The sequence below is a fragment of the Cyprinus carpio genome, chromosome B10, assembly GCF_018340385.1.
Source record: "Cyprinus carpio isolate SPL01 chromosome B10, ASM1834038v1, whole genome shotgun sequence".
NCBI classification, from domain to species: domain Eukaryota; kingdom Metazoa; phylum Chordata; class Actinopteri; order Cypriniformes; family Cyprinidae; genus Cyprinus; species Cyprinus carpio.
The window spans coordinates 19,355,670-19,370,893 of NC_056606.1; the positions used below are offsets into that span (position 1 = coordinate 19,355,670).

Sequence of the window (15,224 nt, forward strand, 5' to 3'; positions counted from 1 at the left end):
GCTTTCATTTTAGCTTTAAGTTTGAGGAATTTTGTTTTGTGTTATTGTAATTTTTATTACATTTGGTTAAATATTTTTCTATATAGCTTTAATTTTATTTTATTTTTTTCAGTTTCACTGATTTTAGTACTTAAACTTAAAAACCTTATAAAAAATTTCAATAATGCCCTGGCAACTATCTGAAATATGTTTAAGTTTATCATTTTATTTCAATTACCAAAAATGATTTTTAATAGTTTGTTTTATTTAACAATAACAACACTGGTTATGGAAAGTTTCTTGTAATTAGATTATATTGCATTTTGTAATACTCTCAATTAGACTGGTTACATTTTATTGATTACATTATGATGATTACATTATATTACAAACACATGCACAAATGTACATTATCTTATTTACATGTAATGCAGTGATTCCCACACTTTTTTGTCAGCTGATTCTTTTCATATATTTACTTGAAGTACCCCTGATATTTTAAGGTAATAAGTTATTAAGTATTTGATTGTTTACAGTTTTCTGGCATTGGTTACTGGTTACATGGCATGCAGGTAAACAAATAAAACATTTTATCTTTAGTATTTTGATGATAAAATTATTTAATTTTACCTTTTTTATGATTTAATTTATTAGCTTTTCATTAAACTCACAAAGCCCCTGCAGTTGCTTTGCAATATTGCGTTCATTATCGCAGATGAATCACCTTCGATAATGAACGCGATATTGCGTAGCTTGTCAGTGATCTACGGCTGACAAGGCGATTTAGCGGTAATCAGGGAACCGGCTTTACTAACGAAATGCGCGTCACAATCGCATGCGATATATCGCCCAGCCCTAACATAATGTAAGGTCAAAAGTAATCAAAAAGTAGTCTGATTATATTATTTAAAATGTGTAATGTAATACAGTAGATTAACCATTACTGACTACAATTTTTGTCATGTAATTTGGAATCAGTAACGGACTACAATTTCCAAGTAATCTACCCAACACTGTTTACAATATAGTCCTAAATATTATAAATAAAATTTATTAGAATTGATTAGAACTCCCTTCCAAATGTATCAAATTAAAAAGACAATTCCTTAAAAACTGACTGTTAAATCAAACAATCTTTTTTTTTTTAATAAATGCTTTACCTTTGTTCTGTTCTCAATTTCGTAGACAGTGAGTTGCATGGGAATGTTAAAACTGTGTAAAATATTCCCACCAAACACCAGGGTGTCTTCTGGAGTGTAGACGGCATGGATCCAACCTACACACACACGAAAACAAAAATATGAATGCTCTATTTTAGGAACGAAAATGTTGTACAAGGGCTTAAACATTTTCTGCTCTCAAATGTCATTCTGCGTTCTTCAACTTATGTACGTCACTAAAGTCAAACTTGCCGCTATTTTTGAATCCGAACACAAATACAAATGACATTTCAGAGCTTTAGTGGAATTATTACTTAAATTTCAGTATGTTCATCACACAAAGCTATTGTATGACTTGGAATACAATACAAATGTCATACGGATGGCTTTTTTTTGGGGTTCTTTTTTGGACTTTTTCGAGCTTGACGGACATGATCAATGACCAAGAACTGTTGTTGTATTGAAAAGAGCTTCACAAAGATTCTTCAGAATTTCTTGATTTGTGTTTCACAGAAAACAGCATGTGGGTTTGGAGCGAAATAAAGGCGAGTAAACAGTAACAGAAATTCAATTTACAGTGCAGCATTTGGCAGACACTTTTATCCAAAGTGATTTTCATTGGATTCAAGGTGCACATTTGATGAGTTTTTTATTTTAAGCAACCTACATTGCATTCAACTTGTATTGGATTTGCAGTCGTTTTTATCTTTTGCATTATTTATTTGATTTCAAGCTCAGTGCGTCACCTGAAGGGATGAAGAACGTGTAGCCCTGTTTCAGCTCTACTCGCTGGCAGCCGTCTGAACGGTCACCCAGGAAGATATCACTCTGTTTGCCTGACAGCACCCAGTCCTCATACAGAGACAGATTGTGTGGGCTTGGAGGAATCAGCCAGAAGACCTGGAGAACATATGAGAGAGAGAGCAATGCAGGTATGATTCTAAACTGGGATTTGATTTTTCTTCTTTAAAATGAACAATTCACATACTCGTGTCAACATTAATCCTTTATGTGCAAGTTATTTATCTCTTCCATTTATTCCCGAGCAGACAGTGTGGTTCAAAAGTTTGACCCATTGTTTTCATTTATACCAATAAATAAATAAAGTACAAAGTTTACAAAGTTTTAGAACATTAAAGCAACACTATATAAATGTTAGCGCTCTAGAACTGCAGGCATCCCGCGGAAGAACATTGTAACCGGAGCTACTTCTCCAAGTTTATGTCTATGGCGATTCACGCAGGTATGTGTTACTCCGCTGCGGTGACGACCCGAACAGGCTACAATAGTCCAAAAATAATCAGTTATTAAAAATGTACAGTAGTGATTTGGGATAAGACAAAAAGCTGGTTTGGTAGATGAATTTATGATGTACTCGCTCATTATATACATTGTGCAAATTTTGAACACAGAAAAAGTTACATAGTGTTGCTTTAACACGAAAACAGAAACAATATTACATACACTTATGATGATTTCCAGGTGACAATTGTGACACTTACATTCTTAATAAAATCTATAATACAAAACTATTAAATAATAAAAATTCTACAAAAGACTGCATGTCTACAAATTGACTTAAGCAGTCATATAAATTGGGTTGATTTTTTTATTATTATTTTTGTATTATTATTTAAAATAGGAAATCATTCAAAAATTTCAGGATTTCTAAAAATTCAAAACAAAATGTTACGACAAAATGGAGATAATGCTTTACTATTTCTAGTCTGCAATTTAAATTTCTTAGGAAATTTTAAATTGTTACTAATAATATTTGCTAATAATAAAATGTGGGTAAAACTTTATAATAACCATCCTTAGTTAACCTTAGTTAATGTGCATTATCTGAAAATGAGCAATACATTTGTAATAGTATTTATGAATATTTGTTAATGTTAGTTAAAAATACACCTGTTCATTGTTAGTATTAGTAGTGATATTTTTGTTTATCCCTTTACAGGGCAATTTATGCAGCATCAAGCTCACAAACAGACAATTTATATAAGACATCATGACAAAAACTGATAAAATAAAACATCACAACAAAACCCGGGCATTAACAGTACACCTTTTTTTTTCATATATTAAAATACAATATTTAAAATTCATGGTACACCTTTATCCCTATGTTTCAAATAAGTGTTTACAATCAAAACTGAATTTGAAAGAAAAGATCTAGAAGCTCTAACAGACCTCCACTTTCAGTTCAATTTCTGAGTACCAAATGTGAGATGTATCATCTAAAATGGTCGAGGACTTCCTAAGAACATTTTTCTCACGCAGAGCAGACAACCCCAACTGTACAGAGCCTGTAATCTTCAGCATTGTTCAGGTTCATTAAATAATAGTAACATACAAGTTTTGATTTAAAAATGTATTACTACATGTTGCAATTAACATGAACTATGATTAATTCATGCTTAAAAAGAATAAATTATGAGGACATTTATTATATTATAAAGTGTGTAATATAAAATTGTAAAAGCATTTCACTAATGCTCTCAGACAGTTGGACCCCACTGTATGCTGTGTGAGTTACTAAGCTGACGACCTTGCAGTTTCTTTGCAAGTGAAATAGGTTCAATTCTCTGGTGAAAGCAGGAGGATTACATAACAGGGATAAACTCCTACAACTCTTCCTAGAAGTTCCTTTAGTCATACATGTGTCACTCTCGTCTTTTTTGCACTCGGCAGCACTCTTATTTGACCTTTCCACGCAGATATTATTTGATACCCTCCAGCAAACACACACACACACACACACACAAGCAGCATTTCTGCTGACGTGGCATCCCCAGTAGCAATGCAACAATGCAAACAGGGAAGAGATTCATTTACAGGGCCTCTAGATACCTGATCTTCACAGATCACAAGCAAAGCAGAAAATCATTATTGCTTTCAAAGTAACAGCATAAACAAACCGCTACCCCCAAATATAGACAGTAATAATAGTAAAAGCACTACTAACCATCCAACACTTACCTTTCTTCCTTTGAAGACATGGTACCATACTGATGTGCCGCCAAAGTCGATGTGGAAGTCAGTGAAACAGCCTTTTACACTCATCAGACAGTATCTACAGAAAGAGAGAAACAGGGAAAGTACAAGGGCGATTCGCAACATCTGCATAAATAGAGAAGAACGATAAATCCCTAATGCGGTTTCTAAGTCCTGACAAAATAGACTGTATTTGCAACTGGGAGGAACCACACCATAGGAATGTTCAACTCCCAACTCAAAATGAATATTTCCTTCAAAACCATATACAGTGGAATTTCCCCTTCTCAATCAACAGCATTATCAAAGCACAGCACAATATTATGACTCCAAAAAAATAGTTTCTGTATTATTTTGAGCGATTAATCAAAGCTCATTTCTTTCTTGGAACTAAAGTCACGGATGTGGGTTTGTTTCAGATAAAGCGTCTCAGCAGCAGAACAGGGATGGAAGCTATTTGCGGCTTATGCATTTGTCATCCACAGTGTTTAGCAAGGAGCGAAATTAATCCAACCCCAAACTGCCTCAGTGTCTGGTTAAAATATGCCCCACTGAGCCAGGAGAAGAAGAAAGAGAAGAAATCAGTTAGCTCTAATGAGCAAAAGGCATCGCTCACCGCAGGGCATCGTGAACTGAAAAATGTTTAGGCATCAATTTAGGTTCAAACCCAGATGGTTGAGCGCCTGAGAAATGAGACTTCTAAATTTAGGGTCACCAAAGTATGGATTCCACGACGTTTAGACATGCAACTGACAGGTTAATTATTGCCAGATGGTCTGCATGTGGTATCTTTGCCCATCAGACTGTGCCAGCTGACGTTCTGGCAGTGTAAATGTCAGATGATGTCACTGGAGATGACATCATATGTTACAGCATCAACAAACAGGCACATCCAGATGTTTTCAATAATACAAACAAGGCAAACGCACTCATTGACTGCAGGCTGCAGAAGGTAACACTAGGGTAATACCTAGAACCCTCAGAGGTTACATCCTATAACTGGAGCTCTTAGATGAAAGGTTATGAATAAATAATCACTGACTACATAGTACCCGCACAAAGGACTAATAATGCAGTCTGACCGTTCTTATGGATTACAAGACTGTTTTCACTAAGATCATTTTAAATTATTCATAAAATTGTATAAAAACAAATTTAACATTGAAATATTTTTGTTTTGTATATATGACCCCATGTAAAACATGTATTAATAGAATTTTAATATTAATTTAAAAAACATTTAAATATTATTAAAATGTATTAAAAACAAATTTAACATTATGAAATTTTATTTTCATTTAAAATAAAAAAAACTTTAATATAAAAATGGCCCCCATGTTAAACATATTAAAAGAATTTTAATATTAATTAAAAAAAGCATTTATTTTTTAAATAATTAAAATGTATTAAAAACTAATTTAAGATTATGAAATTATTTAAAAACATATGTATAACTTTAATATAAAAATGACCCCATTAATAGAACTTTAATATTAATAAAAAATATTCAATATTAATAAAAAAAAAATATAATTACCATGAATCTGAACATGAATTTTATTTAAAAATATTAATATTAATTTATTATAATATTAATGTAAAAGGTACCCCATGTGAAACAGTAAACAAATATAATATTATACATTTAAATAATATAATAATATTTAACTCTGACTCTTTATGGTTGTTCACATCTCTACTTATTTTCATGCAGAATTGCATTTTCATGCTACTTGAGCAGCATTTTTTATTCTATAACCATATACATGCATAATCACACCGAAGCAGAATGAAATGCAATCAATAATTCTGTTATATGAACACTAACATTAACTAAAACGGTGACCATTGCAGCCGTGTCATCCATCCCAGAGAGCAGTCAGTGAGGGGGATGACGCACCAAAGCAGCCAAAACAAAACTAGAACCAGCACAAACACGCTGAGTGAGCTTTTAAAATTTCAGTCTACACATGCAACCCTCACAAACATTTATTACACCAGACCGCATAACCATAAGTGGAATGACCACACATTATTGGTCACCCTTTCATAAAAGTGGCAAAGAAAGTTTAGGATTATTAAGGATTATTTACACCATAGTTTGCAATGAAATAAAACACACATACCCAACAGATGTTCATCCCCATTTGAGGCACTTCACCATTCTGACATCTGCCCATGTGACTCAAAAGAACAGAATTGAACTGACTTTTAGTGCCGAGTTCTTGCTTTATAAAAGAGCTCAATGAATACAGAGAGCCAAGAGGAGGGAGTCAAAGGGAAAGTGAGAGAAAGAGAGCGAGAGTGGGCTTTCCTGTGCAGGAAATACTCCTATGTGATACTCTGATTGGCTAAGGAGGATTCTTTGGGATACTGCAGCAGCCCGTGAAGATCCGCCTCTTCTCCGCATTAGAAGTGTGTGCTGCCTAGCAACCTGACGGAGTCACAGCCAGCTGCAGGCCAAAGAAATGCGCAGCATGCGCCGAGGAGCAAAGCAAGGGACTGTGGGAAATGAGCAGACCTCATCTTTGACTAATGCAGGATGTCAGAGAACAGTTTTCAGATTGACTCAACAAGCTTTGAGCCAGAATACTTCCTGAAGGGAAATCGGAGCAGACAGAAAAACAACAAAACCTTAAACGTATAATACAACTATGTGGGCATTGAAAAATTCCCCTCTCCAAATGCCACTGAAAGAGAGTCACATCTAAGTTTTCTTCTTCTCTCCAGCTCTTTATTGCTATTTACAGAGCCTAACTTATCAGAGAATCTGCAGTTTTTCAGGCCACACTCTGGGGAAAAGCAATGACCCCTTTCACATATCTGGGGTCCTCAGAAGCAGTTGTTGTTATAGTTGGAAAAAACTCCTACAGCTGTGAACAGAAACTACAATAAATGTAATTTAGCATTTCCTTTTGCTCTAACACTAAACAAAAAAACAATAGCCTCTCTATTACTTTACAAAAGAGGAAATAATTTTGAGAGATTGATTATGTTGAATTTGCCAACACTCCCTCAGCCTCTATATTAGAAACTATAGTTTAGTGATACAAATGTACATCACATTTTTTAAAACTGAAAAAAAAAAAAACTGCTAGATTTTTTTTTTTTTAAACAGTAATAACTGTGAAAATGTGTCATCACAGTCTTTGAAAAAGGTCCATTCCTAATTGTTTTCCAAAATGAAATAAAATATTACCTTTGAACTTTGGGATATTTCATCTCAGACATGACATTTGTGGCTTCGGTTTGTTTCTGTTTAAGATGCCGCGGCCACATATTGTCCACCCAATCCACCAGATCCACCTAAAGACAATCAGACATACATTCAAATTAAAGCAACGGGCGTATTAAACATTAAAACCCAAAGAGACAAAAGGACATTTTTAAATTCACAACAATAACTGAAATTCTAACTTCCACGCTTTATTATTAACAGTTGCCCTTTTATTGTGACCATATCAGCAGAACATTATTTAAGTATTATTGATATACTATTAAAGTTGTTATTAAAATTTGTAAGTAGCTTTTGTTATTATACTTTGAGTTTCATATTAATTCTTTTTAAATTTATAGTAAATTTGTTATGTGTTTTTGTCCTTTGTTTATTTTAAATATTACCATTTAGGGTTTTTTTAATTTCACGTTTATTTTATTTATTTCTAGTAGGTCATTTTAGTGAATCAACAAACTAAAAATTAGACTTGCCAACTAACTCAAATTAGTTTTTAAGATAATTTTAGTTTTGATTTAACTTTTTCAAATACTCATCACATATTTTTTATAATATTTCTCCCAAATAAAACAAACATGAACTCATATATAAAACTTTTGAAAGAGAGATAGATGGGGGAAAAAAGTATCATTTTTATTTACAGTAAATAAAATACCCCAAAAATTGCATAAAGGTATTAAGATTAAATTGCATGCGCAAATATCAATACTAATTTGACTTGATATTACAAATTCATTTATTACTAGTATCCCTGCTCTCATCTACCCAATTACATTCACATTTACTGACATGCATAATACTTTGAAGTAGTAAGATTTGCCTTAACAGTGACATTTTAAATCATATTTAAATGGCAGCTGTGCGTTTTAGAGAAATCACCTAAACAAATCTTACCACAGTGGGTCTCTTGATCAAATTCTCCAGTTTGGTGTGACTGAACTCCAGGCTGATGACGTTGAGCAGCTTGTCACGTTCATCCTCAGGCGTCTCATAGTAGCGGACAAACTGAGCCATGCTCATCTCTGAGCCCTTCTGTGTGCTAACATCCATCACGTCAACAGCCCGCCTGCTGCCTGAACACCCATGCAGAAACAAACACTTGACCTCTCGATTGTTCTTTCTAGTAAATCTTTCTTTTAAATCCATTTCTAAAGTAAGATTAATTAAACTGGTAATGGATTAAGGAAGCTAAGAATCTTTTTTTCTGCCAAACCAAAAAATTGCAACTTTGTTTCTTGCAATTCTAAGAAAAAAAAAAAAAGTCAAGAGTTGTGAGCTATAAACTCAGAATTTTGAGTATTTTAAGTTTACATCTCACAATTCTGACTTCTTATTTAAAAAAAAAAAAAAAAATCCCTTCTTTACGTTTTTATTCCGTGGCAGAGCAGGCTTTCATAGGTACCTGATTTTAAAACATTATGAAAAGAAAGTTTAGGTTTTTTTAAGGACTTGGCCTTGAGTTGCAGTTGCATGCTATCATCACTAGAGGACGTAAAGGTTGTTATTATTCCATTTTTTTGTCTTTTCTGAGCAGGTCTTGCTTTGAAGTTATACAACCAAGTTTAAACGTTTTGGATCAAACTGGAACCTTTATTTTCAAGAGAGTAGAGACAATAAATATTCCTCAGTGTTTCTGATTTAAGATTAATAACCCTCTTATAATACACAGATAATTACAAAGTTATTTACCAGCGACATAAATCAACACACAGGCCATAAATCTGTGAATAAATACGAGGCTCAGATGGTTTATGTTCATCCTCAACCCTAAAAAGGAGTAAGATGGACTGTGTATATGTGTATGACAACATCAAATTGATCAGCTAGATAAACAAATGCATATGTACTCTTCAAAATACCAGCATACAGAACAGACATGATGCATGTGTTTAGTTTTATAATACAGCTGCAGAACATTGTCCTGTTTGTGCATTATGCAAGGCCTGATTAGATATTAGCAATATAAAACACAATAAAAGTCCCAGACAATGAAAATTGAAACTAAAGATTAACAAAGCATACAAAGTGATCAAAGTATTTTTACTGCTTTTGACTGAGTACAGTCACTGTTCAATCAAAATAAAAAAAAATAAATAAAAAATTAATAGTGTACTTACCAACCAAACCCTTGATTTCACTTACAGTAAATTCTGGATCCGGCATCCTGTAGTATATAAACAATTCAAATGAGCGATTCACAATGTAAAATGTATAGAAATATGTGAAATAAAACCGTTTTGCTTGCTCTTACCTAATTCCCAGTCCATCTTTGGCTTTAAATACGAGCGGAGTTCGCAGTGCCTCTCTCTGAACATATTCATAAGTAAAATCTAGGATGGTATAAAAGTTAGACTGTTTTAAAACCCAAATCCCTGGATTTTAAAATGGAGAGCAAATGAATAACACAAGTATTAATTATAAAAGTATTAATTATACACAGCCTTATTATCACATATGAATTCTGGACACTTGTTGGCTGTTTTTTCTTCACTATCCACTAAAACTAATCCATTAACAAATACGATTTCAATTGTATTCACACTATACTCACCCTAATGTTGTTCCAAACCTATTTGAGTTTCTTTCTGCTGCTTAAGACAAAAGAAGATATTCTGGAGAATGTGGGTAACCAAAAGATTTCTGGTCCCCATTGACTTCTAAAGTATTTTCCTATACTATGGAAGTCAATGGGGACCAGGCTACCTGCATTCTTTAAAATATAATCTTTCATGTTCAATAGCAAAAAAATATATCATACAGGTTTGGTACAGCTTGAGGGCAAGTAAATAGTGACAGAATCTTAATTTTTGGGCGAACTACGCCTTAAGTATCAACCATTAAATATCAAATTATGAGCACAACTATAAGTACAACTTATATTTGCAGGTGCAGGTGCAAACAGGAGAACAAAACCCCCAATATTTAAGAATATAATAAATATTAATTGCTCTAATAAGCAATATACTGACAAAAAAAAAGTACCTTTTCCCTCCATAAACTGAACAAATTCGCTGTTGTATGAATTGCTCTCAAGTTTGTCCTCCACGCTGAAGCCCCTGATGTTTGTGATTTCCTCCACATCTGACAAGTCCTCGTTCTCATCGTACATCCTTCTGCAGATCGAGCGCTGGACGAAAACAACACATGATGAAGATGAGGATGAAGAAAACCTGCCTCACTCTGCGCTCGGATATGAGAGACAACGCTGGGCTGGGGTTTTATAGCATTTGCACGAATGTCAAATTCCATAATTAACATCCAGGCCTTAATCGTCGACCATCTTACAGCTGTTATATAATTAATGTCAAAAATCGGCGAGAAAGAGTCAAACTTCCCGATGAATATTAGACACGAGGGTCGCGGGCAACAATGCGTGCGGTTTCGCACGAGCGTCTGTATATGGAGCATCTTGCTCTCTTTGTAATATTATGAAACATGTGTCCTTTCCTGTTTACCATTACGAGCGTGTTACATTTAACCTTTTAATGTGGCGTACGTCGCTCTAATTCTCGTTTCGCAGTGATTCGCCCCGATTCAGGCCACTAAACACAATACATATCGATGTGAGACTGAAATTCCCGATTTAAACCGAGTCTTTGAGAGGACAGCTTCAACTACACACCAGTTTGCGTCCGGATTCCGCACACGCCTCCATGTCCGAGCCTTTCGACCGCGTTAATTCCCTCAGCGATTTATTTGGACCATATTTAACGCGTAAAGTTGTGCACACTTTGATTGCCTGTATGGAAAACTAAGTAGGAACCATTTTTGTGTAGTGCACCGTGACGTCACGGTCAACAGAATCAAAACATTGCAGGAACGTCACGCGGATCGTGTTAATGATGGGTTAAAACAACATCCGATTTTTTTCCTGAGTAATTATCGGAATGGTTGGTGTGTGTTTTTTTTAAACACACAGAAATTGTTTTTTGAGGAGTTAGAATTGCTCTTTCTTTCTTCTGTTTGGCACGCGCGCGCTGCAGCTGCTATGTTCGTGCTTCATCAACAAGACACTTTGCCAGTGCAACAGTAACTACACATCTTTTAATATTACATCCACACGTTATAGCCTCCGAAATACGCATAATCGGCTCTCTTTAAATCACAATTATTTTGGACATTCTATGAAAAAAATGTAAGGTTTATAATAGATAATATCGTCATATTTAATATAATTAATTTTTTATTTTAGTTAAAAAACTTAAAGTTGTCCCAAAATTATGTTAACTTTTTCACCAATTACTATTTAAAATAATAATTTATAATAATAATAATAATAATTAGTAGTAGTAGGAGTATTATTATTATTATTATTATTATTATTTACTTATTTACTAATTACTTTAGAAATCTAATGGTGACTAGTTGACATCCAAATGTGCATATTTGCTTATATGGCAATATATATACAAAAGCAATATATGACAAAAAAAGTTTTTTAATAATGCAAAATGACAACTAAAATAAAATCATATTTTTACTGACATTTTTTTTTATCAAAATATGAATATCTGCTAATATAGCAAGGAGAAACAAAAAATGCTTCCTCCAGACAAATAAAAATATAATATAAAAGTAAGGTTAGTTTTTTTTTTTTTTTTTTTTTTTTTTTTATGTGAATGTATGTTTTTGTTTATATGGGAAACAAAAAAATGCATGCTCCAGAAAAATACAAATCTAAAGGTTATTTTTAAATGATTTATAACGTTAACTAAAATTAAATTATATATATTTTTATAAAAACGTGCATGTGCATACATATGAAAGAGCCATTTACAAATAATTTTACAATAATAATAAATATAATAATAAATATTATTATTATATTTTGTTAAGAAAGTATTCAATACAAAATATCCACCTTCATCGATTTTGTTATGTCCACATACCAATAAGAGAAATAATTTCCCAGAAAAGTGGCAAAACAGCTTTGTTTGTTTTTAATTTTGAGGCAAATACATCCATCGTTCAGTTTCATGCGATGTCGCGAAGGCTTGTGGGTAATGCCTTCGCGATTCATCCAGTTTCACTTGAGCAAGACCGATACTGCTGGGTTCAGGCGCAGCGCTGGAGATTCACCATTAACCCAGCACGATGCCCCGGCTCCACTGAATCTCTCGGATAGTTTCTCAGAATCTCCGCTCGGATGAACATGAGTCGGAACGAGCATTCGCTGCAGGCTCTGTCCTGGAGAAAGCTTTACCTGAGCAGAGCCAAACTCAAAGCGTCCAGTCGCACGTCTGCTCTTTTATCCGGTTTCGCCATGGTGAGCTGTTTTCGCGTCTGTTTATTTAGTGCTGTCTGTGGATGTTCAGTGTACAGCTTTAACACTGAGTTGTTAAAGAAAAAGCGCGTTTAATAGTGTTGTGTAAGTTTAAGCGAATGTTTTGGCTTTAAAACGCATGACTCGAGTCTTTGACGCATCTGCAATCACAAACTGACAAGCCCCGGTTGTTTAGCTCGTGCTAATGCTCAGCTAGATTTTTACTTCGTTTTTACTCAGTGATGTTTGTAAAGAGCTTCACGAGAAGCAATACGCCGGATGCAGTCTTCCACTGCAGTGCACTTTTAATTCAGTGCCAAACCTATTCTTGAGACATCTTACAATATCATCTGCACATGTACAACTTTAAATTCACATTAGAATCTTCTTAAAACCTAAATGCAAGATTTGTTTAATGTAATTATTCTTTATTTGTTTAAAAATATTTTTTTTATGTGTATAAAAGCTTTAAAAATATTCAAATCAAATATCAAATTTATATATATATATATATATATATATATATATATATATATATATATATATATATATAAACAGATATAAAATAAATGTGTTATATATATATATATATATATATATATATATATATATATATATATATATATATATATATATATATTATATATATATAAAATGTGTTATACAAATATTTAAATGGTATTTATTTACATATTATTATATACATATTTATTACTAATAATAAATAAATATAATTTGTTGGTTTCAAGGACTGTATTTTACCTGTGTTTTCCTTTCATTCCACAGGTGGCCATGGTGGAAGTACAGCTGGACACCAATCACGACTATCCCCCAGGACTGCTGATCGCTTTCAGTGCTTGCACCACTGTGTTGGTGGCCGTCCACCTGTTCGCCCTCATGGTGAGCACCTGCATCCTGCCCAACATCGAAGCGGTCAGCAACGTGCACAACCTCAACTCTGTGAAGGAGTCTCCTCACGAGAGAATGCATCGCCACATCGAGCTGGCCTGGGCTTTTTCCACAGTCATTGGAACGCTGCTCTTCCTGGCCGAGGTGGTCCTGCTGTGCTGGGTCAAGTTTTTACCCATTAAGCCGAAGGATCAGAAAAACGATACTATATCCGCCGGGGTGGCCGCTGCGATCACGTCTACCTCCATCATGGTGCCTTTCGGCTTGGTTTTTATCGTCTTCGCTGTGCATTTCTACCGCTCGCTGGTCAGCCACAAAACCGACAGGCAGTTTCAAGAGTTAGAGGAGTTGGAGGACCTACAGAACGAACTGGACCATCGAGGGGAGGTGTCTACCTTACAGTCTCCCAGTTCCCTTTACCCCTAGTTTTGAGTTTGGGAAAGAGCTTCTGTCAATGTTTAAGATTTGTCAAGTGTTGCAACACATCGTATTTTCGACCGTAGTATTGATCTATCTGTTGCATGTGGACACCAAAGTGTCCAGTTTTATATGTGTTGAGGATTCATCCACTGTTTCTGCTAGATTTACTAATACCAGTCAGACTGTGATAACTGTGAAAGCATGCGCTGCATGTTTTATGGACTTTTTTTTCTGTTCTCATAGGAATAGTTCACCCAAAAATGAACATTTTCTAAAAATTTACTCATCTTCAAAGGTGTTTTTGAGTTTGTTTTTTTTCATCTGAACAGATTTGGAGAAATTCAGCATTACATCACTTGCTCATCAATGGATCCTCTGCAGTGAATGGGTGCCGTCAGAACGAGAGTCCAAACAGCTGATTAAAAACATCACAACAATCCACAAGTAATCCATTGTTAAGATGTTTTAAACAAAAAATATTAATATCTGTCCTTTCTCCATAATATTGCTTTCTCCAGTGAAAAGTCATCTTATCTGAATAAGGAGTGAAATATGCACAGATCGAGAACCGTTTACAAGTCAAAACAGGTCTAAACAAATATGTCAATGAATTTTTATGTGAGAGGACAATAGGGGATAGATATTTTCACTGGAGGAACTGTTAGTATGGATTATGGACTTGTATTTTGGCAAGAAGTGACGGTTTATATTAATATGTTAATTGATGGACTGGAGTGGTGTGAATTAGCTGTTTAGACTCTCATTCTGACGGCACCCATTCACTTCAGAGGATCCATTGGTGAGCAAATGAAGTAATACTAAATTTCTCTGATCTAAATTTCTAAAATATGCTCCAAACTCATCTACATCTTGGATGGCCTGAGGTTGAGTAAATTTTCTGCAATTTTTCATTTTTGGCGAAGTATTCCTTTAAATCACCACAGGGAAAATCCTTTATTTTAGTTCTGTTACTTACAAGGTTTTTATTTTTACATTTAAGGCAAACTACATTCTTACAGACATGAGTTTATATTACAAAAACAGTTTTTTTAAACACTGATCAGAGACTTGTTTGAAGTTATTACAGTGCAGGGGACACGTTTGACCAAATTATTCTGATGCATTCTGAATCATGGCTTTGCTGTTGAACAGCTGAATCAACCAAAAATCAGAGTCTTATCAAACTCAGTTTTTTTCCCAAATGAACCCCCTGAATGAGCACATCTTAGTAGAAAAGTAGTGTTTGTCTGACCTTTTTTGG

General features: G+C 34.2%; 2 protein-coding genes and 1 pseudogene across 2 annotated transcripts in view; 1 reads left to right on the plus strand and 2 right to left on the minus strand.

Moving 5' to 3' along the window:
• LOC109080177 (lysine-specific demethylase 2B) overlaps positions 1 to 11,290 on the minus strand; it is a 27,443-nt gene extending 16,153 nt beyond the window's left edge. The window contains exons 1-9 of the mRNA XM_042733062.1: positions 10,994 to 11,290; positions 10,354 to 10,498; positions 9,623 to 9,701; positions 9,489 to 9,535; positions 8,266 to 8,444; positions 7,336 to 7,442; positions 4,122 to 4,215; positions 1,886 to 2,039; positions 1,140 to 1,255 (exon numbers count right to left, since the gene is read on the minus strand). Of these exons, the coding sequence (XP_042588996.1) occupies positions 1,140 to 1,255; positions 1,886 to 2,039; positions 4,122 to 4,215; positions 7,336 to 7,442; positions 8,266 to 8,444; positions 9,489 to 9,535; positions 9,623 to 9,701; positions 10,354 to 10,498; positions 10,994 to 11,026 (954 nt within the window). The 5' untranslated portion in view covers positions 11,027 to 11,290. The remainder of the gene's footprint in view (positions 1 to 1,139; positions 1,256 to 1,885; positions 2,040 to 4,121; positions 4,216 to 7,335; positions 7,443 to 8,265; positions 8,445 to 9,488; positions 9,536 to 9,622; positions 9,702 to 10,353; positions 10,499 to 10,993) is intronic.
• A 991-nt stretch (positions 11,291 to 12,281) lies between these two features.
• orai1b (ORAI calcium release-activated calcium modulator 1b) lies at positions 12,282 to 14,308 on the plus strand. The gene is made up of 2 exons (XM_042733067.1): positions 12,282 to 12,637; positions 13,421 to 14,308. Exons 1-2 carry the CDS (start codon positions 12,518 to 12,520, stop codon positions 13,967 to 13,969), a joined length of 669 nt encoding a protein of 222 aa, XP_042589001.1. The 5' UTR covers positions 12,282 to 12,517; the 3' UTR covers positions 13,970 to 14,308.
• A 769-nt stretch (positions 14,309 to 15,077) lies between these two features.
• The window catches only part of LOC109080180, a 3,120-nt pseudogene continuing 2,973 nt past the window's right edge, over positions 15,078 to 15,224 (minus strand).

Bases quoted from the DNA above. Each gene is read 5' to 3' on its own strand.
- orai1b (XM_042733067.1), top strand. From the start codon at position 12,518: ATGAACATGAGTCGGAACGAGCATTCGCTGCAGGCTCTGTCCTGGAGA. The intron at 12,638-13,420 runs GTGAGCTGTTTT...TTCATTCCACAG, and splicing joins TTTTATCCGGTTTCGCCATG to GTGGCCATGGTGGAAGTACA.